This window comes from Phyllobates terribilis, unplaced genomic scaffold, assembly GCF_046119375.1.
Source record: "Phyllobates terribilis strain yellow unplaced genomic scaffold, ASM4611937v1 Scaffold_2__4_contigs__length_985480577, whole genome shotgun sequence".
Taxonomy (NCBI): domain Eukaryota; kingdom Metazoa; phylum Chordata; class Amphibia; order Anura; family Dendrobatidae; genus Phyllobates; species Phyllobates terribilis.
Genome location: NW_027362762.1, coordinates 678,707,461 through 678,732,295, shown reverse-complemented (window position 1 = coordinate 678,732,295; position 24,835 = coordinate 678,707,461). Strand labels below are relative to the sequence as shown.

At 48.2% G+C, this 24,835-nt stretch overlaps 1 protein-coding gene across 4 annotated transcripts in view; it reads left to right on the top strand.

The window, feature by feature from the left end:
• LOC141223967 (C4b-binding protein alpha chain-like) overlaps window positions 1–24,835 on the top strand; it is a 154,621-nt gene that overhangs the window by 17,085 nt on the left and 112,701 nt on the right. For all 4 annotated transcript variants that reach the window (XM_073666868.1, XM_073666866.1, XM_073666865.1 and 1 more), the window contains exon 2: window positions 3,257–3,346. In XM_073666868.1, coding sequence (XP_073522969.1) covers window positions 3,257–3,346 — 90 coding nt within the window. The remainder of the gene's footprint in view (window positions 1–3,256; window positions 3,347–24,835) is intronic.

The following is a 24,835-nucleotide window of genomic DNA, read 5'->3' as shown; positions in this document are numbered from 1 at the left end:
AAGGTTTTACTATTTATGTACTTTTATTTTTTTTTCTGCATATTCTGAGAGCTCTAACTTTTTAGAGCTGTGCCTGTGCTGTGCAGCATTGCCTTTAAGCGAGTGCCTGTGGCATGCGACATTTCCATTAAGCAAATTCCTGTGGTGTGTGGCATTGGCTTTAAGCGGGTGCCTGGGATGTGCGGCATTGCCTTTAAGTGCGTGCCTGTGGTGTGCAGAATTTGCTGAACATTTGGTTTTCTTTTTATTGTGTATAGCAAGCAACAAATAGGCACACTGAAGTTTTCTGTTATTGTGACCTAACTATTCAGCCCCCTAAAGTCAATACTTTGCAGAACCTCCTTTTGCCGCAATTACACCTGCAAGTCGCTTTGGATAAGTCTCTGAGCTTTCAAGGCAAAACTGCCCCCGCTCCTTCAAATTAGATGGTTTCCTATGGTGATCAGCAATCTTCAAGTCTGTCCAGATTCTCCATTAGATTGAGCTCTGGGCTTTTACTAGGCCATTCCAAAACATTTACACGTTTCCCCTAAAACCACTCGAGTGTTGCTTTAGCAATATGCTTTGGCCATTGTGTTGTTGGAAGGTGAACCTCCATGCCAGTCTCAAATCACTGACAGACTGAAACAGGTTTTGCTCAAGAATATCCTTGTATTTCGCAGCATCCATTTTCCCTTCTACTCTGACCATTTTTCCTGTCCCAGCTGCTGAAAAACATCCCCACAGCAGGATGCTGCCACCACCTTGTTTCATTGTGGGCACTGGTATTCTTGGGTTGATGAGCTGTGTTGGTTTGGCGCCAGACATAGCGTTTATCTTAGTGGCCAGAAAGTTAAATTCTGGTTTCATCTGAACATAGCACCTTCCTCCCTACATTTGGGGAATCTCCCACATGTCTTTTGGCAGACTCAAAACGAGCCTTACAATTTTTGTGTGTAAATAAAGGCTTTTTTCTGCCCACTCTTCCATAAAGGCCCCCTTTATGAAGTATACGACTTATTGTGGTCGTATGGACAGATACTCCTGTCTCTGATTGGGAACTCTGCAGATCCTTCAGGGTTACCTTTGGTGTCTGTGCTGCCTCTCTGATTAATGACCTCCTTGCCAAGGCTGAGAGTCTTGGTGGACGGCCCTCTCGTGGCAGATTTGTTGTGGTGCCATGTTCTTTCCATTTAATGATAATGGATTTTATGTTGCTCCAGGGGATCATCAGAGATTGGGATACTTTTTTATAACCCAACTTTGACTTGTGCTTCTCAACAACTGTGTCCCAGACTTATTTGGAGATAGACTTGGTCTTGATGTTGTTTGGTTAGTGTTGCTTCTTGCCTTGTGCCTCCTTCGCACGTCCGTGTCTCCTGTACGTGTGTTGACAGTTTTCACATGAACCGGAGACAGTTGCACACGTAGACCCATTCAAATGAATGTGTCTGCGCACATGTCAGTGTGTTTCCACGGACAGTGTGTCTGTGGGTAAAACATGCTGACATGTCCGTTTTTTATCAGCAGCACGGGCCTCAAAACGTCCCGCACACATGCACACTGACATACTTATGACATTGGTGTGTCATCATTGTGACACGTACTGGCGCATGGAAACAGCAGTACAGTTTGCGCTGTTCCCCGGCGCTGGGTGCTGAAGGCTGCTCACACCTGATCTCCCTGCGATCAACGAGAGCAGGTGACAATAATGGAGTTGTAGTCAGCAACCACAGTGTACATTGTGTGTAAAATAAAAATTTTAATAAAAAAAACTGTGCGGGCTCTCGTCAGTTTTTCATAACCAGCAGAGGGAAAGCCACCCGGAAAAGGGGCCATTAGTCGTAAATGTTTTTAAGCTATTAATAATATCTCACAGCTGTATGCTTAGCGTTTGCTGGCTAGTATGCAGGGGGGCCCCAGAAAAAATTGACGTATGGTCCCCCTATAAATTCTAACCAGCGAAGGCTAAACAGACAATTGTGGGTTGATATTAGTAGCCAGGGAAGCGACCATGGATATTGGCCCCCTTCCCAGGCTAATAACATCAGCCCTCAGTGGCACCAGAAATTGCTCATCAATAAGATGTGCCAATTCTGTCTCTTAGCGTTGCTCTTGCCCTGGTGTGGTGGCAAGTGGGGTAAGAGGTTTGGGGTTGATGTCTTCTTTGTATTGCCAGCTGACATAAAGCCCAGGGGTTCGTAATGGAGAGGTGTCTGTAAGACGCACCCAATACTAACCCCAAAGTCATACTGTAAATAAAAAACACCCAAAATAAAGTCCTTTAATTGTAATAGCGACACAGACTCCTATATTGAAATAAACACTCCCCGTCCCTCTTTTTCCCATTTATTGGGGTAAAATTAAAAAATAAAAAAACAACCATATTCCTCACTTGTCCGACAAGAAGATAATCCATATGATAAACCCTGGGTCCCACTTCATAATCCATCTCTGCAACATCTGGATTTGAAGCCTGAGCGGTGGCATGAAATGACCGTTCAGTCATGAATCCAGTAGAGACTGAGCAGCACTTTGGATGCAACCTCAGTGACCTGGGGTGACATCATTGTGAATGCGGTTCCTACGGGCAGCTCAGTGTGAGCGGCCCAATGAACTGCGGTGAACTCAATGAGATCACCGCTAACGCTAATTTTTCCGGAAATATCAGGACGTGTGAAATAGCCCTTTATGGTGTTGCAGCCTCAGTGGCCTTCCAGAAAAGGTGTGTATATACTGACAGACCATGTAACACTTAAATTGCACACAGGTGGACTTCCTTTCACCAAGCATGTGACTTATGAAGGTAATTGCTTGCACCAGACCTTTTTAGGGGCTTCATAGTGAAAGGTGTGAATAGATATGCACATGCTAATTTTAATTTGAGGCCATAAATTTCATTTATTCCTATAATTTTCTCACTTCACTTAACCAATTTAGACTATTTAGTGCTGATGCCTCACACAAATTGGATTACAAAAATATTTAAACACAGGTTGTAATGTAAAAAAATAGGTGAAAGCCAAAGGGGGTGAATATTTTTGCAAGCCAGTACAGTGAATAGTTGCTAATTTATTTCTTGTAAATCTTTTTAAGGGCTCAATAACTGTTTTAATAGAAAAAAAATCCAAAAGAAATGCCTTTCAATATTTTTTTAGGATGGAAATATTTTTTACATGTTACTTAATGTACAGTTTTATTGTAATATTGGTTATCAGCATTTATATGCAAAAAGTGAATAAAATGCATTTATAGTTGTATGTTTTTTCCCTTCCAGGCTTCACTAAAATGTCTCCTGTGTGGTATACAGCTGGAAGAATTTGGACAGTGTTGTTGATTTTCTTATCACAGATAAATTGTATTAGGGGTAAGTGAAGTGTTTTTCAGCTTGACCTGGTTTTCTGTGAATATTCTTCATCACCTCTGTTTAACTGTGACAGTCTGCACTACTCAACTGGACAGCCAGATCCTGTAGGAAATAAAAACAAATTCTGCCAACAACCTGAACTTACCATGGCTTCCATCTAATAGTCGTCACGAATCCCATCTCTGTTACTTAAATCTGGGTTAGTCAGTCTTTAAAAATGATGGGTATAATAGTAAATTAGGTAACTAGCTAATATAGTCTGTTAGATTTGATGTCCTGATCCGCTGGTTTCTACTCCGGGGTCAGGGCCCTTGCTGTTATTCTTTCGGTTGTGTATGTGACAGTCGACACTATTTTCTTGTGTCAGCATGTGATTGAATCGGAGTGTAATGGGGGCCAGTTGAATTCTAATTTCAATAGTGAAGACAGCTCCTTCCCATATGTATAGATGAAGGGGCCAGCTAAGCTATTAAAATGATCAGCCAGCCAGCCCCCTTCACTTACTGCTAGTCACAGGCAACACAGAAAGCTTTTTCCTATTTCATGCACAGAACGCAAAGCTCAATGGCCGGGAATCGTTACCAGAGCGGTAACTAGCAGGTTGGGGACCTGAAACAATAGGATCATGTTAATAAGTTATCTAATTTGCTATTTGTTGATCACTTAGCCATCATTGTATAACCTTGAGAAGCCACATTTATATATAAGAAGAGTATGCTTTTTGCGTGCAATTCCACTAACCTTGTGTATCAGTGTAGCACTATAGTAATATCTGCGCGCTAATAATTTGACATCCTTACATTTTTCTCATATCATCCTAGTACTACACATCTGTAATTTGATAGTGTAACACTTAGGTTTTTTTTTCCTACAATATACTGCCTCTTACAAATGGCTTTATTCGATGGCCTGCTTTCTCAAAAGGTTTGCGTCCTGTTCTCATTACTGTTATTCATTGCCATATTTGCAGACCAGTGAGATGTTGTGTATGATGGAGTCACGACTGAAGGAAGTGTTTGGCTACAGTAATAACATGTCTTCAAACAACATGTTACACAGTGAACATAATAGAAAATGATTGTTTAGAAAGTCTAGTTATTACTAGTGTTGAGCGATACCTTCCGATATCGGGAAATATCGGATCGGATTGGATCGGACCGATACCGAAAAAGTATCGGATATCGCCGATTCCGATACCGGAAACCAATGCAAGTCAATGGGACAGAAATATCGGAATGAAAATAAACCCTTTCTTTCCTTGTAGGTTAATTCTACATGAAGGAAAACAACTAAGAATAATGTAGAATGTATTGGGGGAGGTGGGGGAGACAATAAAGGCATAGAGGTTTAGCCCAATCAAATGGAATAGCAGGAATTAATATTTTTTTTAAGACGTTCTGAGTTACGGAAATATTGACTATGTTAAGTATTTTTATATTTTGTCAGATATTTATGTTTCACTACTTCCATGCTCTTCACCTTCTTTTTTACTTCTCCCACACTTTCTCCTTCATCATCCTCAGCATCTTTTTCATCCTCTTCTTCTTCACCTTCTTCATCTTCTTCTTCTTCACCTTCTTCGTATTATTCTTTTTTTTTACATTCTTCATATTCTACTTCTTCATCTTCTTCATATTCTTCTTCTTCATCATATTCTTATTTGTGACAGGCATTCCTGTAGTTGTTATCTATAAAAGGTTGGACATTACACCTTATTAAGTCTTATGCTTAATGTTCTTCCGCTTTTTGTTCTGCAGCTTCTTGTATTTCTGCTTCTTGGTTTTCTGTCTCTTGTTCTTCTGTATCTTGGTGCTTGTCTTCTCTTTGTCCTCTTGGTCAACTTCTTCAGGGTCATCTTCTTGGTCTTCTTCGGGGTGGTCTTCAGGGTCCTCGTCTTCGGGGTCCTCGTCTTCTTCGGGTTGGTCTTCTGGGTCCTCTTCTTCGGGGTGATCTTCGCGGTCCTCGTCTTCTTCGGGGTGGTCTTCAGGGTCCTCGTCTTCTTCGGGGTGGTCTTCAGGGTCCTCGTCTTCTTCGGGGTGGTCTTCAGGGTCCTCGTCTTCAGGGTCGTTGTCTTCGGGGTCCTCGTCTTCTTAGGGTTGGTCTTCAGGGTGCTTGTCTTCAGGGTCCTCGTCAGGGAGATCCAGAGTGATTACCAAGAACCATTTCAAAAAGCTTGAACTTGGAAATGTAGCAGAAGGTACAAGAAAGCTGAGGAACTACCGAGAACCAGCTGACGGTACTGGAACCAGGCTTGGCAGGAGGGAGTATCCGTGCCAAAGTCACTGCCGAGAACCAGCTGACTGTACTGGAACCCGGATGGGTAGTAGAAGGTACAAGAGCCAATGGAACTGCCGAAGACTAGCTGACGGTACTGGAACTCGGTTACTAAGCAGGAGGTACCTGTGCCAGAAAGCACTACCAAGGACCAGCAGACGTTGGTGGAACTTGGATACCGAGAAGGAGGCACCTAATCCAAAGGCACTGCCGAGAACCAGCTGACGGTACTGGAACCCGGATGGGTAGCAGAAGGTACCCATGTAAAAAAAAGTTCAAGGCCGCGAGCCGGCCGCAGTTACCAAAACCCACAGTCCTACAGGGGGTGCTTGTCCTATTGGCACTATGGAACCAGCCTTCATTGCCTGATCCCGCAGCCCACATAGGAGTCACCTAAACTGCAGGCACCATAGAGTCGACTAACCCGACCGCAACACGACAGGACAACGCATTGGAGGCAAAGTGACGTTGACACTACCCGGAAACAGCTGGCGTGCTGGAACCAGGCTGGGCAGGAGGGAGTATCCGTGCCAAAGACACTGCCGAGAACCAGCTGACGGTACTGGAACCCAGATGGGTAGCAGAAGGTACAAGAGCCAATGGAACTGCCGAAGACCAGCTGACGGTACTGGAACTCGGTTACTAAGCAGGAGGTACCTGTGCCAGAAAGCACTACCAAGAACCAGCAGACGTTGGTGGAACTTGGATACCGAGAAGGAGGCACCTAATCCAAAGGCACTGCCGAGAACCAGCTGACGGTACTGGAACCCGGATGGGTAGTAGAAGGTACAAGAGCAAATGGAACTACCGAGAACCAGCTGGCGGTGCTGGAACCCAGGGTAAATACTAAAAACAGAGTGGAGCCAGAGGTGTAATTGGAGCAAGTTTTAAATCAGTAGTACAGTGGATGTGGACAAAGCAGGAGAATTTGCCGGACACACAGCAGGGGAACAGCTGACGTCACTGAACCCCAATAACACTGGAGCAAGCGTTGACAGTGCAGACGGCACTTCTGAGCAGCAACTAGCGGTATTGGAGCCCAGGGTAAATACTAAAAACAGAGGAGCCAGAGGTGTATTTGGAGGAGGTTTTAAATCAGTAGTACAGTGGATGTGGACAAAGCAGGAGAAATTGCCGTCCGCACAGCAGGGGAACAGCTGACGTTACCGAACCCCAATAAAACGGCAGCAAGTGTTGACTGTGCAGACGGCACTTCCGAGCGCCAACTGGCGGTGTTGGAGCTCAGGGATAATACTGAAAACAGAGGAGCCAGAGGTGTAATTGGAGCAACTCTAAAATCTGTAGTAGTGAGAATGTGCACAGAGCAGGAGAAATTGCCGTCCGCACAGCAGGGGAACAGCTGACGTTACTGAACCCCAATAACATGGCAGCAAGTGTTGACTGTGCAGACGGCACTTCCGAGCGCCAACTGGCGATGTTGGAGCTCAGGGATAATACTGAAAACAGAGGAGCCAGAGGTGTAATTGGAGCAACTTTAAAATCTGTAGTAGTGAGAATGTGGACAGAGCAGGAGAAATTGCCGTCCGCACAGCCGGGGAACAGCTGACGTTACTGAACCCCAATGACATGGCAGCAAGTGTTGACTGTGCAGACGGCACTTCCGAGCGCCAACTGGCGGTGTTGGAGCTCAGGGATTACAGTTCAGGTGGTAGAAACATGAACAGAACAGGAGACCTGGATACTTTTGCCAACAATTATTTATTCTGGAAGAGGACTGGCGAATTCATGAGAGATCCAGGCCTTGTTCATTTTGAGAAAAGTAAGCCGGTCAACGTTATCGGAGGATAGTCGCATGCGACGGTCTGTTAGTACACCACCTGCGGCACTAAAGACGCGTTCCGATAATACACTAGCAGCAGGGCAAGCTAGCACCTCCAATGCATACTGACTTAGCTCTGGCCATGTATCTAGCTTACAGACCCAAAACTTGAAGGGAGAAGAGCCGTCTGGGAGTACACTAAGAGGGCAAGACATGTAGTCTGTCACCATCTGACGGAAACGTTGCCTCCTGCTGACTGGAGCCGTCTGTGATGGTGTAGACATTTGTGGCGGCGGGGACACAAAACTTTGCCACATTTCGGCCATACTGGTCTTGCCTTGTGCTGAGGCGCTGCTTCTGCTCCCTCATTGTGCAGAGCTTCCTCCACTGCCTCGACGCACTGAGCTGCTTTGTAAAGCACTAGCAGCACTGCTCTCGGTTGGAATGGAGAACATGATGGAATGCACCAGTGCGTCTTGGTACTCCCGCATTTTACGCTCCCGGTTCAACGGTGTTATGAGGCTTTGTAAGTTGTCCCGGTAGCGAGGATCTAGGAGGGTGGACACCCAATAATCAGCCGTGTTGAGAATGTGGGCGATGCGGCGGTCGTTTCTCAGGCACTGCAGCATGAAATCAACCATGTGCTGCAGACTGCCAACTGGCCAAGAAACGCTGTCCCCTGCTTGAGGCGTGATCTCTGCCTGCTCTGCATCACCCCACCCTCGCTCTAGGTACTGACTACTAGAGCATTGTGTACCTCCCTCCTCTGGACAGATGTCTTCCTCATCCATTGACTCCTCCTCATCCTCCTCACAAAGTGTCCCCTGCCTAGGCCTTTGTGAGGAACCACGTTGCGCAGACTGTAGAGAAGCAGATGGCATTTGTGACTCCTCATCCTCCACCTCTTCCAAAACCTTGTCCCTTAGTGCTTGCAGTGTTTTTTCAAGCAGGCAGATAAGGGGGATAGTCATGCTGACTAGTGCATCATCTGCACTCGCCATCCGCGTGGAATAATCGAAGGCACGCAAAACGTGGCAAATGTCCTTCATAGAGGCCCACTCAGTGGTGGTGAAGTGTGAACGGCGCGCACTGCGACTTCTTTGCGCCTGCTGCAGCTGGTACTCCATTACTGCTGCCTGCTGCTCACACAACCTCTCCAACATATGTAATGTTGAATTCCACCTGGTGGGTAGGTCACATATGATGTGATGTTCCGGAAGACGTAATCGGCGCTGCAGAGCTGCAATGCGTGATCTTGCATTGCTGGAACGCCGCAAGTGAGCGCACTCTATGCGGACCTTGTGAAGCAGTGCATCAGGATCCGGATAGTCCCTCAAAAAACTCTGCACGACCAAGTTGAGCACATGTGCCAGACATGGGATGTGAGTGAGGTTGCCTAGGCCCAGAGCTGCCACCAGATTTCGGCCATTATCACACACTACCATGCCTGGCTGGAGATTCGCTGGCACAAACCACACGTCGCTCTGCTGCTTGATGGCATTCCAGAGCTCCTGCGCTGTGTGGCTTCGATTCCCCAAAGAAATTAATTTTAATACGGCCTGTTGACGTTTGGCCACGGCTGTGCTCATATTGGTCACCATAACAGGTAACCGTTCACGGGTCGATGTGGAGGTAGACCGTGACGGCTCCTGCAGCGCTGATTCAGAGGAACTGGAGTATGAGGAGGAGTCAATGTGTACAGACTGGATTCCTGCAATCCTTGGAGTTGGCAGAACACGTACAGCGCCACTCTCAAGATCTGTACCCGGCTCCACAACATTTACCCAATGGGCAGTGAGGGAAAGGTATCGTCCCTGTCCATGCTTACTGGTCCACGCATCGGTGGTCAGGTGGACCTTGCTACTGACGGCGTTTTGTAGCGCATGTTTAATTTTTCCCTCCACATGATGTTGCAGGGCAGGGACGGCTTGCCTGCTGAAATAAAATCGGCTGGGCACGCTGTATTGTGGGACTGCCAGTGCCATAAAGTTACGGAATGTGTCAGTCTCCACCAGCCTGAATGATAGCATTTCAAGGGCCAGTAGTTTAGCAATGCCAGCATTCAGAGCCTGTGCTCGGGGGTGGTTTGCCGAGTATGGGCGCCTTTTCTCCCATGCCTGTGCTAACGATGGCTGTAGACTGGCCTGGGAGTGTGAGGATGACTGGGAAAGTGGTGCTGTGGGTGGAATTGCACTGTGTCTCTGTACAACAGTGCCAGAGATTCTTCCATGGCGATCCTGTGAGGAAGCCGAACCAGCTGTGTGTGAGCTGGAGGAAGAGGCTACAACACGAGCTGAAGAGGTGGTAGGTGGCGCTGTAGGTTGGCCTAGGTCATCAGTGTGTTTTTGTAACTCCACCACGTGCTTGGTCCGCACATGTTTCCACATATTTGTGGTATTGAGGTTGCTGACACTTTTCCCTCTTTTCACCTTCTGATTACACAGCTTGCATTTGACAAAGCAAATGTCATCTGCAACTGTGTCAAAAAAGGACCAGGCACTGCAAGTCTTGGGAGCACCCGCTTTGGATTTTGGAAGAGCCATGCTCCTAATGGGTGCCGAAGTGGAGGCTACAGGCAACCAAGTCTGCCCCCTCCCTCTCCCTCCTTTTTGGGCTGTTCGGGGAATCTCTTCCTCAGAGCTGCTCCCACCACCTTCCTGTCCCTCACGCCATGATGGGTCAAGGACCTCATCATCTACACCACCCTCTTCAAACAACTGCTTCTCCTGGGTAGTCTTGACAGCACAGTACGCACCAGAAAGTGGCACCTGAGTCTCATCATCAGATGCGTACTGAGGTGTGCTGCTGACCATAGGCACTGGCCCACCCGCCTCTTCAGATTCAGAGAGACAAAATGGTTGCGCATCACTGCATACTACCTCTTGTTCAAATTCTCGAATTCTGCTTGGCTGGCCCCCTCTTTCCAAGCCAAGAGATTCAGAGAACAGAAGTAGAGATGGCTCCTGTCCAGGGCTCTCTGACTGCCTGGGCAATTTGGCAGGTGGTGAAGAGACAGATGGGTGCTCTTCAGTGCTCAGGACCTGAGAGGATCTGGAACTAATTGAAGTCGATGCGTTAGCTGCCATCCATCCGACAACGGCTTCAATTTGGTCCTCCCGCAGCAGTGGGGTACGGCTAGCTCCTACAAAGCTGCGCATAAAGGACTGTTCCCTGGTAAAACTGGGGGAATCTGAGTCACTGGTGCCCGCAGCAGGCACAGAATCCCCACGTCCTCTCCCTGCAGGCACAGAATCCTCACGTCCTCTCCCTGCAGAAACTCCACGCCCACAACCACATGCCTTACTCCCTGCCTTCTTCATCTTGGTAGACTGATAAAGATAGGCAGAAAAGTACTAAGGGCTTAGTGTGCTTATTCCTGAACAGCTGCTAACAGGTATAAGAAACACTAATTTTATAAAGTGTGGACTAGACTTTAATATGAGCTAATGTGGCCTACACAACTGTAAAGTGGAGTGTTTGGTGAACTTTATTTAGGTTTTTTTTGTCACAAAAAGACACTGAATGTGCCTAAAGATGTAATAACGATAGTATCACAAACTTTTTGTAGCTATTACAATGTAGGAAGGTAACCTACAATGCAATAGATGAGGCTGCAAAAAATAGGCTAATACTAATCTGGCTGGGGCTGCAGGGCCCAATGCTGCAGAAAGGCTCCTCTAACTACTCCTATATAGTGTGTTTGGAACCAATTTAGCTGAATACGGATGGAACCACCACACTAATAGGAGATATCAGGAAAAATTATGAATTGGCAAAAAAGGACAATGTATGAGGCAGTGACACACACTGAGTGCACTACAACCAGACGTGGTTGAAGCACACACTGCAGGGTGAGCTGCACTCACACACCAGACCTTGCAGACAGCGGTGAACAGTACAGATGCAGAGCACTGTGCACTAGCGCTGCAAGACCAAAAAAATTTCTCTATCTACTCCTATATAGTGTGTTTGGAACAAATTTAGCTGAATACGGATGGAACCACCACACTAATAGGAGATATCAGGAAAAATTATGAATTGGCAAAAAAGGACAATGTATGAGGCCATGACACACACTGAGTGCACTATAACCAGACGTGGCTGAAGCACACACTACAGGGTGAGCTGCACTCACACACAGAGACCTTGCAGAAAGCGGTGAACAGCACAGAGAACTGTGCACTAGCACTGCAAGGCACAGCGATTTATAAAGTAGCTTGGGTAAAGCAGAATAGACCAAATAGGTAGCTAAAACTGTCCCTCAGAACAACAGCATCCTATCCCTAACTGAATTCACAGCAGAGTGAGCTCAAAATGGCGGCGGCGGCTTTTATAGTGCATCATGACATCATTTCAGCAGCCAATCACAGCCATGCCATTAGTTAAGATGCCTACATGCCTAACAGGATGTGCCCACACTTCTTAGGATCCTCATTGGCTGAATAAAATGAAAATGGCTCATTGCATTATGGGAACTTCCGATTCCGGTATACGATATTGCAAAAGTATCGGAATTAAGTATCGGAATTCCGATACCGCGAATATCGGCCGATACCCGATATTTCAGTATCGGAATGCTCAACACTAGTTATTACCTGTCCTCAAAAAAAATCAGAATACAGCACTCCGCAGCCCCATAGGCAACGAATGGAGCTGCCTTCGGTCATGGGCAGATGGGCATTGTCGCTTCATCCTTACAGGAATAAAAGTGCACAATTCTGCCTACCGGTGTGTGTCCCAGCAGTCAGACCACCACTGATCAAGAAGTTATCACCTATCCTGTGGAAAGGTGATAAAGAGATTGTAATGCACACGCCCGGACTGACTGGCGTGTGCTTAATTAGTGATTCCACTGTGCCAAGAACCGGAGAGTGCCTGGAGGGGCGTAACTAAGTATCTGCCCGATCCGACCAAGGTCGCACGACGACATACGACGCCAGTGCACCAGGGAGGAACCGAGCAGAGGGACCAGGTGCGACTCCAGTTCAGACCCCGGACACTGCTGTTGACCCACACCGGGGAATACAGGAACAGTCAGGCTAGAGTGCAGGCTGGGTAGGGTCCAGTACAGACTGGGAGACGGGTTCAGAGCCGCTGATGCGGTAATCAAGCAGAGCAAAGCGAAACAGCAGGTGCGGTAGACAAGGCCGAGCAGAGCAAAACCACAGACGCAGTGTACAAGGCCGAGCAGAGCAAAACCGCTGACGCGGTGGACAGACTGAGCAGAGCAAAACCGCTGACGCGTTGGACAGGGCTGAGCAGAGCAAAACCGCAGATGCGGTAGACAAGGCTGAGCAGAGCAAAACCGCAGATGCGGTAGACAAGGCTGAGCAGAGCAAAACCGCAGATGCGGTAGACAAGGCTGAGCAGAGCAAAACCGCAGACGCGGTGGACAAGGCTGAGCAGAGCAAAACCGCAGACACTGTGGACAGGGCTGAGCAGAGCAAAACCGCAAGTGCGGTGGACAAGGCTGAGCGGGCAGGAACCGCCGAAGCGGTAAGTAAGACAGGACAGAGATAAATCACCGACGCGGTAAACAAAGACAAAGCAAAGGGGACAGGGCTCTGTTCACACGGAACAGACTGGAAAAGAAGGCAGAACCAGATACACACAAGGTACTTGCAAAGAAGTAGCGAAAGGACTCCAACTCACAAACGGAAGTACAATGACAACGAGTAGAAGTTAGGTGCAGGTTCAGACTCTACAGAAAAAGGGAGCAAACGGACATAAAGACAAAACAGGTAAGAAGCTAGGAGACAGTTCAGACAAGAGCAGTTACTGCAGCAAAATGCAGGAACGAGCCTAGGTAAAGCCAAGTGCTGGTTCAGACACTGCAGAAAAAAGGAAGAAACGGACATAAAGACAAAACAGGTAGGAAACTAGGAGACAGTTCAGACAGGAACTGTACTGCAACAAATACAGGAGCGAGTCTGGGTATGCGGCCCCCAGAGGGCGAGACGAACAGGCTAGGAGCGTGTTCAGACAGGCCTGGAAATACAGCCTCAGGAAGGCAGACAGACAGCTGGCTAGAATACACAGACAGGACACAGTTCAGACACGGGAACTGATACCGATAGGCAGGAAACATAGACAGGACCTGGCATGTCAGCGACCAGAAGCCAACTGACAGAACAAGATGCTCAGGCATGGATTCCAAGGAGGAGCTGGGTTAAATACCAGGTGACAGACAGCAATAGGCTGAGGACGCATTAGGGATGTGTCTGCAGTAGCTACAAGAAACAGGAAGTTCAGCGGGCGTCGCCCTAAGCAGCCTGAGCAGAGCAAAGCAGACAGTATGGAAAGAAGCCCAAGTGGCAGTCTGGACTGGAGATCAAGTGCGCGCTCTTGCACAGTGGGAGATGGACCACTATGCAAGGACGCCACCAGGTATGTTACAGTACCCCCCCCCCCTTACGCCCCCTCTTCTTCAGGCCTGCCAGAATCTTCCTCAGGGAATTCGAGTGCCAATCCTTCACTTCAAGGAGATTACTTCTACTGTCCACAGGAAGAGACAAAACTGGTCTCATCTGGGTAGCTAGGATGCTACCTCCTATCCAGCCATCCTCAGCACCAGACAAAACGGGTGGAGTACCAGGAACAGCACACAAGGAAGTCTCTCTCCACATATTATCAAGTAGCACCCCAGAGGGTACAGGAGACAACTGGAAGTCCTCTGCCGGGTTGGAGGGGTGTAGAGACTCGGGGGTAACCTCTGCTTCGGGGTACATCTTGTCAAGCTCACAGGAAGAAATAGGCGAGGTATCAGGTACAAGGTGAAGGAAAGTCACTGTCCCTTTGTTATCTGGTGGTACCCCGGAGGATTCAGGAGACAACTGGAGGTCCTCCGCCTTGTCGGAGGGGTGTAGAGACTCGGGGGTAACCTCTGCTTCGGAGTACACTAGATCGGACTCGCTGGACGAAGCGGGCAAGGTATCAGGTGCAGAGTTTAGGAAAGTCTCTGTCCGTTCGCTACCAGGTAGCACCCCGAAGGGTTCAGGAGACAACTGGAGGTCCTCCGCCTGGTCGGAGGGGTGTAGAGACTCGGGGGTAACCTCTGCTTCGGAGTACACTAGGTCGGACTCACTGGACGAAGCGGGCGAGGTATCAGGTACCGGGTGTTGGGAAGTCTCTCTCCATTTGTCATCAAGTGGTATCCCGGAGGATTCAGGAGGCAACAGTGGGTCCTCCGCCAGGTTGTAGAGGTGCACGGACTCGGAGGCAATCACTGCTTTGGAGTACCCTTGGACAAGCTCACCGGTTAAAGTGGGTGAAGTATCAGATACCGGGTGCAGGAAGTCCTCCTGTGTGGATTCTGGGTGGGCAGCAGTCTCTTCGGGCAGGAGAACTGGTGCGCTACCCACGCACATTACCCATCGGGGCTGCTCCGGGATACTGGGAAGTGAAGCTTCAGCAGGGACTTCAAGGTTGGGGTCAGGAGGTCTTTGGGAGGACAGACCCTGGCGTGACGGCTTGCCTCTACACCTAGCACATCTGGACTGCCTCTTGAGGTTGGGAGAAGTATTCCGGAGAGCGTAGTCATCCTGTGTGGATTCTGGGTGGGCAGTAGTCTCATCGGGCAAGAGGACTAGTGCGCTACCCACACACATTACCCATCGGGGCTGCTCCGGGATATTGGGAAGTGAAGCTTCAGCAGTAGCCTCCGGGTTAGGGTCATCAAAGACCATTAGAAAGGCCACCAGGAAGGCCATTATGTCCAGGATGATAGGATCCTGTGCATCCCATAGGGGGGTGATCCACTTCAAGGCATCACCCGCTAGGTAAGACATCATGAATCCCACCTTAACCCGATCGGTGGGAAAACAAAGAGGGTAGAACTTGAAGTGTAGCATGCATTGCTCCACAAATGCACGACTCAGTCTTGGATCCCCATAGTACCGTGGTGGATCCATAGGAACGAGTGCAGAAAGTTCCATCTGGATGGGTGCGTAATTCGCCTGGAACTCAGCTTGTAGCAAAAAATAAATAAATACATTTCTTCCAGATGCAAGTATTCGCTGAAAAAGGTCTCAGTGGGCGAAGGCCGTGGGGCTCAACGGGAACCATGGCCTGAGCATGCTGTAATGCACACGCCCGGACTGACTGGCGTGTGCGTAATTAGTGATTCCACTGTGCCATGAACCAGAGAGTGCCTGGAGGGGCGTAACTAAGTATCTGCCCGATCCGACCAAGGTCGCACGACGGCATACGACGCCAGTGCACCAGGGAGGAACCGAGCAGAGGGACCAGGTGCAACTCCAGGTCAGACCCCGGACACGGCTGTTGACCCACACCGGGGAATACAGGAACAGGCAGGCTAGAGTGCAGGCTGGGTAGGGTCCAGTACAGACTGGGAGACGGGTTCAGAGCCGCTGATGCGGTAATCAAGCAGAGCAAAGCGAAACAGCAGGTGCGGTAGACAAGGCTGAGCAGAGCGAAACCGCAGACGCGGTAGACAAGGCTGAGCAGAGCGAAACCGCAGACGCGGTAGACAAGGCTGAGCAGAGCGAAACCGCAGACGCGGTAGACAAGGCTGAGCAGAGCGAAACCGCAGACGCGGTAGACAAGGCTGAGCAGAGCGAAACCGCAGACGCGGTAGACAAGGCTGAGCAGAGCGAAACCGCAGACGCGGTAGACAAGGCTGAGCAGAGCGAAACCGCAGACGCGGTAGACAAGGCTGAGCAGAGCGAAACCGCAGACGCGGTAGACAAGGCTGAGCAGAGCGAAACCGCAGACGCGGTAGACAAGGCTGAGCAGAGCGAAACCGCAGACGCGGTAGACAAGGCTGAGCAGAGCGAAACCGCAGACGCGGTAGACAAGGCTGAGCAGAGCGAAACCGCAGACGCGGTAGACAAGGCTGAGCAGAGCGAAACCGCAGACGCGGTAGACAAGGCTGAGCAGAGCGAAACCGCAGACGCGGTAGACAAGGCTGAGCAGAGCGAAACCGCAGACGCGGTAGACAAGGCTGAGCAGAGCGAAACCGCAGACGCGGTAGACAAGGCTGAGCAGAGCGAAACCGCAGACGCGGTAGACAAGGCTGAGCAGAGCGAAACCGCAGACGCGGTAGACAAGGCTGAGCAGAGCGAAACCGCAGACGCGGTAGACAAGGCTGAGCAGAGCGAAACCGCAGACGCGGTAGACAAGGCTGAGCAGAGCGAAACCGCAGACGCGGTAGACAAGACTGAGCAGAGCGAAACCGCAGACGCGGTAGACAAGGCTGAGCAGAGCGAAACCGCAGACGCGGTAGACAAGGCTGAGCAGAGCGAAACCGCAGACGCGGTAGACAAGGCTGAGCAGAGCGAAACCGCAGACGCGGTAGACAAGGCTGAGCAGAGCGAAACCGCAGACGCGGTAGACAAGGCTGAGCAGAGCGAAACCGCAGACGCGGTAGACAAGGCTGAGCAGAGCGAAACCGCAGACGCGGTAAGTAAGACAGGACAAAGATAAATCGCCGACGCGGTGAACAAAGACAAAGCAAAGGGTTCAGGGCTCTGTTCACACGGAACAGACTGGGAAAGAAAGGCAGAACCAGATACACACAAGGTACTTGCAAAGAAGTAGCGAAAGGACTCCAACTCACAAACGGAAGTACAATGACAACGAGTAGAAGTTAGGTGCAGGTTCAGACTCTACAGAAAAAGGGAGCAAACCGACATAAAGACAAAACAGGTAAGAAGCTAGGAGACAGTTCAGACAAGAGCAGTTACTGCAACAAAATGCAGGAACGAGCCTAGGTAAAGCCAAGTGCTGGTTCAGACACTGCAGAAAAAAGGAAGAAACGGACATAAAGACAAAACAGGTAGGAAACTAGGAGACAGTTCAGACAGGAACTGTACTGCAACAAATACAGGAGCGAGTCTGGGTATGCGGCCCCCAGAGGGCGAGACGAACAGGCTAGGAGCGTGTTCAGACAGGCCTGGAAATACAGCCTCAGGAAGGCAGACAGACAGCTGGCTAGAATACACAGACAGGACACAGTTCAGACACGGGAACTGATACCGATAGGCAGGAAACATAGACAGGACCTGGCATGTCAACGACCAGAAGCCAACTGACAGAACAAGATGCTCAGGCATGGATTCCAAGGAGGAGCTGGGTTAAATACCAGGTTACAGACAGCAATAGGCTGAGGACGCATTAGGGGTGTGTCTGCGGCAGCTACAAGAAACAGGAAGTTCAGCGGGCGTCGCCCTAAGCAGCCACAGCAGAGCAAAGCAGACAACATGGAAAGAAGCCAAAGTGGCAGTCTGGACTGGAGATCAAGTGCGCGCTCTTGCACAGTGGGAGATGGACCACTATGCAAGGACGCCGCCAGGTATGTTACAGAGATTCACCAGTGATAAGTTATTTATTTATTTATTTATTTTACCCTTTGCAACAATTATAACTTGACTTCAAGCCTTTGAAAATATTTTTTGCTTGATTTACGAATACTGTTCTTTTATAGTTAAAGCCGGAGTGAATCTGAAAGAAAAAGAATGAAGGGGTTAGCCATTGTATAAACATATTTTCTAAAAGACCCTAAACTGTATTGCTATGTTTACATCTATAAATCCCATTAGCTGGTTCGCTGCTCAGAGGAAGTCTGCCCCCATTTGTCTGTATTTAGGTTATGTCAAAAGTGCAGCTCTTTATTAGCTTCATTCATAGAGTGCAAGATGGTAAAAGTCTTATGTGCTGGATACGTTTTCTAATATATATATACGTGTCACAATAACAGTTTATACCCTTTGGCCCCTATTCATCAAGGTGTTTACTCCAGATTTGTGCTGTAAAGCACTTTGAAAAGATGAAAAACGTTTGCACAACTTGAAGTTTTGCAAAAATTTAGCGGCTTTGGGTGTTTTTACATCAGTTTTGGTCAGCTCCGACAAAGTGGTGGACAATGGATGGGGTGTGGCAAAGCCAGCCCGATAACTTTATCAAAAGTTGTGGCGTAACTTGCACCAAATTGTTACTTCAGTCCTTCACTGGAGTAACATTTCTGACAAGACGCACGTAGGTAATACACTTTTGATAACATCACTGATGCGCCTATTACTAAATTATGCAAATTGTCTTTTCAGAGAGGAAGAGGAATAGAACTCTAGTGCCACCTATAAGAAAAGTCTGCAAATTGAGATTCTGTTTCTTGCTTGTATCTTAAGTCATGTGACAAGGCTCGTTAGAGAGTCAATATTGACTTTTAGAATTGCTACTTCCTGTAGGGGGCACTAGAGTTCTAGTTCTCTTCCTTTCTGAAGAGACAATTTGCATATTTCCCAGAGGAGCATTGCAGCTTAAAAGTCTCCTCACCTTGTCATGCTTAACATGTCGCTCTCCGCTAGGATAAACTTTACCCCTTGGATTGAATTAGGCACATCTTAATCCTGGGTACCATCATTAAGACTGGAGTTCACAATGCCAGTCTTAATAAATTGTATCCTGTGAATAAATACATTTTCCATCCATTATATATAATTTTTTTTTATATATATAAATAAAATAAGGGATGTATGTGCTGTAAACAGTTTTATATTTTGAGTAAATATTTTCATAGAGTGGCAAATTGCTTTAAGCACTTTCCAACATGCAGCATTCATGTATGGCACATGTCAGGCTCAGGAATTGTGCCCACTTAATACAGTGTGGGTATCAGCTGTGTTATACAGCTGGTATCTTCCTTTAACCACCGCGATGCCGCTGCACTACTCTGACAGAAGCTTTTTAGTGGTGCTCCTGTTGATGGGTTTCATAGGATATTTTAACTTCGCTGTATACTGCAGCATGGTTTGAATTCCCTAGGGGATAGCAAATCCATGGAAAGACTAGCTAAAAACTTTAAAACAAAATAAAAAGGATATTTGCCATTCCTGCATCTGTAATAGCCTGATCTATCAAAATATAAAATTATTTACTCGGAGTAAGAAGAAAAAAAACAAAATACTAGTAGTGTTTACTTTTTAGATTTCTCTAATAGCCCCCCACGACAGCACACAGGAGGATGTAACCCCACCCTAATAGTTACAGAAAATACAAAGAGGTTTAAATAGCTCCTCCCACATCCTCCCTCCAGCGTTATTTCCTGTCCCTATCAGGGATGAAGAGGTCATCCCCGGTGTGCTGGGCCAGCGACAGGCACAGGGGGAAAGCTACTAGCTGGGCAGCGGAGGATCGAGCAGTCTTTACCTCTCCTCCTCAAGGTGCTGCTCCCGTCTCCTCCGGATTCGGGACTCCCTCCTGCAGTCCCCGTTCTCGGGCAAGGTCTGCAGGATCTTCTGACCGGAGGCCTCTCTGAGCTCTCCAGTCCATCTCCTCCTCCTCTCCCCCGCTGGATGCGCGGGCGATGCCGGCTCCAGGATGTGGAGCGCACGCCGCGGCGCCGGAAGTGACATCGGACGCTGGGCGGTGGATGATGACGTCACTTCTGGCAGTTTGCGTTCCACTGTGGACCGCATCAAAAAGCTATGGGGGAAAAAGAGCGGAATGCCGCCGGTGATCAGAAATCTTCACCTGGACACCGGGGGAGGAGCCCTCTAAACTGAGGGAGGCTCTGGTCCGGTCGCCCATAAAAGGAGCCCTGGACAGGAAGACATCTACAGGTAGGACAAAACCATATCTTTTGAAGCTTCTCGCTCTGCATCTGTAGAGCCCATCGCCGGTCCGGTCCCAATAAGTATCAAATTCTCCCTTGGCACCTCCCATTGAGTTCCTTTGCTTTATGTATAAAAGTACCTGTTTCTGCCATTTTCCCATAACTCCACCTGATGAAGGCAGCAGACCGCTGCAGAAATGCGTTGTGGGCATTAGAACTTCAATAAAGAGGTTTGTTTTATCCTTTTCCAGCGCCTTATCCAGTTTCTAGCGCCCCACTGACCACTTCAATTTGCACACTGTTCACTTTTCCCTTGGGAGTTGTGGCTGGAGGCTGCAGAGAACTGGATACAATTTCAGCTGCAGGACCTGTAGGACCTGCGATGATGTCATCACCCATGTGACCCCACCCGGAATCACATGATTGGAAGCTCCATCTGCTAATCCAGAGGAGACACTGAAGGCATCGTGGCAGCGCTATCAGCGCCAGTAGCTTTTTAACCTGGGTTGTGCGGTCTGCACAACCCACTCAGGTGAGCAGACCACTGTATCTGCACGTATATTCCACTTCCATACAGGTTCACACAAGCACTGCGCTTTTCCACCCCACCCCCTTTTTTGTCTTTCATGGTCCCAGTAAGTATGGCACTGGTAGTCCATCTCCCAGATGCAGGAAATAGTGATTATAGCTCCCCTCCCCTTCTCCCCTCTCTTGTAGGGGGACAAGGAACCTGCATCTAGAGAAAAAGTTAAACCGTCACGCAGATGTCCCATCTGTACAAAAAAACTATCGTCCTCCCATAGAAAGGACTGTACGGAGAAGATTATCAGGCAGGAACAACCTTCCTTAATGGAGGAGATAAAGGGGATTGCACGTCAGGAGATCAAATCCTCCTTAGCCTCGGTCACTCTCCCTACGCCCTCACATAGTCAGGGTTCTACATCTACTCCCTCAGCAGCCGAAAAGAGGAAAATTAGCCCGCCAGAGGGAGGGGAGGAAGACTCTCGAGAGGAGATGTATATCTCGGAAGATCTTCCAGAGGAAGGTGAACTAAGTCCAACCCCTGATAACTCCCAACGAGAGAGAGATTACTTTCCATCAGATAGCTTGGAGGAACTCTTCATGGCCGTAAGGAGAACTATGAAGGTCGAGGAAGAAAAAGTGCCCCAAATAGTACAGGATCAGATGTTTTGGGGGGCTACGTTACAGGAAAAAATTAGTGTTCCCTATACACAAAAGTATTAGGGACTTAGTCTTAGAGGAGTGGGAATCTCCAGAAAAGAGATTAAATACCCCTACAGAGTTAAAGGATAGATTTCCTGTAGACAATGAGACAGCAGAATGCTGGTCTGAAGTCCCAAGAGTGGATATCCAAATTGCATGAGTAGCAAAGAAAACCACACTGCCCTTTGAAGATTCCTCTCAATTAAAAGACCCCCTTGGAATGCAAAATGGAGGGACTGGCAGAAGTCATGGCTTATATCAGGGGTCAGAACATTTCAATAGTACCATACCTCGACGACCTGTTATTAATCGGGCCCTCAGTACCAGTACTCCGAGAACATCCTACAGTTGACCACTCAGATCCTATCGTCTCTGGGCTGGTTAGTGAACCAGAAAAAATCAGATATGGTTCCCTCCATGACAAAAACATTTCTAGGAGTACTGTTGGATTCCCACAGCCAGATGTCATTCCTGCCCAAACAAAAACAGGTCATGATAAAAGCAAAAATCAATATCCTAAGGAGCAGAAGATTAGTATCATTAAGAGACGCCATGTCGGTCCTCGGGTCTATGACATCCTGTATTCAGATGGTGGCCTGGGCTCAGGCGCATACCCGAACATTACAGACCCACATCCTTACGAATTGGGACGGATCCCCACGGTCTCTGAACAGGAGAATCCCTATACCACCACGAGTAAGGACCTCTCTATTCTGGTGGCTGAACGGAAAAAATCTGAACAGAGGAGTACCATGGATCCAGAATCCGCTGGTAACCATAAAGGTGGATGCCAGCGAAAAGGGATGGGGAGCCATGGTCTCCCAAGAGCTATTCCAGCGTATATGGACCAAAGAGGTGAGCCAACACTCATCAAATTTCAGAGAAATAAAAGCCGTAGAGGAAGTCCTCAGAGCAGCAGGACTTCTGGTCCTGAAATCTCACATTCAGATATTTTCAGACAATATCACCACGGTAGCCCACCTTCGTCATCAAGGGGGCACAAGATACGAAAGCTTAAAAGCAATCTCAACAAGAATATTCTCCTGGGCCGAAGAACATCTTCTATCCTTGTCGGCTCTTCATATCAAAGGTTCAGTCAATATCCAGGCCGACTTCTTAAGCAGAACAAAGATTCATCCAGGAGAGTGGAGCCTAAACCCAGACGTCTTCCTGATGTTAGTTGAGAGATGGGGCTATCCAGAGGTAGATCTCTTCGCCGGACACCAGAACGCGATAGTCCCTCAATATTTCTCCCTGCATCCAAACGGCCCTTGCCTGGGCATGGACGCATTCGCTTACAAATGGCTATTCAAACTAGCGTATGCCTTTCCCCCACTACCTATCCTTTCAAAAACCTTACAGAAGATAAGGACCGAAAGTACCAGAGTAATCCTAGTGGCCCCTTGCTGGCCAAAAAGAAGTTGGTTCGGAACGTTAACCAGTCTGAGTGTGGAGAGCCCTCTAATCCTTCCTCCCATCAAGGATCTCCTTCTCCAGGGACCGATTCACCATCCGGATCCCGAGAGACTACACCTAACTGCCTGGCTTCTGAATTCCTGATATTAAAAACAAGAGGCCTCTCAGAGAAAGTCATCAAAACTCTCCAGAAGAGCAGGAAACCTGTAACGAACACCATTTACCATAAGATCTGGAAAACCTTCTTAAGGTGGTGTGCTCCCACTCGCCCAGACCCTCATAGGGCTGATGTGGCTCAGATTCTAGACTTTTTACAAGAAGGTCTGGACAAAGGTCTCAGACCTAGTACTCTTAAGGTCCAGGTAGCGGCGTTAAGTTCATACTTCGATCAAAGACTAGCGGAAGATCAGTGGGTGAGAAGATTTATGACAGCAGCCACCCGCATCCACCCTAGAGTAACAGACCTGGTTCCCCCCTGGGACCTTAACATTGTTCTGAAAGGGTTAACCCTTCCACCCTTTGAGCCCTTATCAACCATAAGACTGGACAGGCTGACCTGGAAAACGGCTTTTCTGGTGGCAATAACTACAGCCAGAAGAGTGGGTGAACTACAGGCCCTTTCAGTCAACGAATCCTACCTGAGAATCCTGGAAGATCATCTGATTTTCCAACTTGACCCTTCATTTCTACCTAAGGTGGTCTCAAATTTCCACAGATCTCAGGAGATAATCCTTCCATCTTTTTGTGACAACCCAAAAGACAAAAAAGAGATGGACTTCCACACTCTGGACGTTCGGAGAATAGTACTGCACTATCTTCAGGAAACCAAAGAAGGAAGGAAAGACAAGAAACTATTTGTCCATACATAAGGTCCAAACAGAGGAAAGAAAGCAGCAAAATCCACAATAGCCAACTGGATTAAGAGGGCGATTACGGAGGCTTACCAGATCCAGGATCTACCTCCTCCAGCATAGCTCAAAGCCCATTCTACAAGGGCGATATCTGTCTCCTGGGCTGAAAAAGCCAGCGCATCCATCAAACAGATTTGTAGAGCTGCCACATGGTCCTCAATTCATACTTTCTCCAAACACTACAGACTAGACCTAATGTCTGTTGGAGATTTAGCCTTCGGAAGGAAGGTCCTTCAGGCTATTGTCCCTCCCTAGTATATCTTTGGTATACCTCCTGTGTGCTGTTGTGGGGGGTTATTAGAGAAAATAGAATTAGACTTACCGGTAATTCGGTTTCTAATAACCCACCACGACAGCACGGGTAATTCCCTCCCCCTCGCTTATTGTTTCTACGACAGCTTGATCAGTAGAAATAAGAATTAATTTGAAGCATCTATACTCTTGTGGTCCTTTGTAATAACACTGGAGGGAGGATGTGGGAGGGGCTATTTAAACCTCTTTGTATTTCCTGTCCCTATTAGGGTGGGCTTACATCCTCCTGTGTGCTGTCGTGGTGGGTTATTAGAAACCGAATTACCGGTAAGTCTAATTCTATTTTTTTTTATTCACCACATTTAAAAAGGATAGAAACATTGCAGCATTTTTTGGACTATAAGACGCACCTACGTTTTAGAGGAGGAAAATAGAAAAAAAAATGAAGCCAAAAATGTGGTCATGATGCCCTGTTAAGGGGGAGGGGGTCTGCTACTGACACTGTTATAGGGATAATGTCCCTCAATTCTGTTAATATCCCCCATCCTGGTATATATGGCCCCTTCCTTCCTGTTATACGTGGCCCTCATCCCCATCCTGATATGCATGGACCCCTCATCCCCATCCTGGTATGCATGGCCCCCCATAATCACTCTTCCTGGTATGTATGGCCCCCTTCATCTCTCATCCTGATATGCATGGACCCCCTCATCCCCATCCTGGTATGTATGGCCCCCCTCATCCCTCTTCCTGGTAGGTATGGCCCCCCTCATCCTGGTAGGTATGGCCCCCCTCATCCCTCATCCTGGTAGGTATGGCCCCCCTCATCCTGATATGCATGGCCCCCCTCATCCCTCATCCTGGTATGTATGGTCCCCCCTCATTCGTCTTCCTGGTATGTATGGCACCCTTCATCCCTCATCCTGGCATGTATATGGTCCCCGTCATCCCTTTTCCTGGTATGCTTGGTATCCCTCCATCCTGGTATGCTTGGCACCCCATGATCCCCATCACGATGCACACGAAAAAAATAAACAATTATACTCACCTCCTCTCTGCAC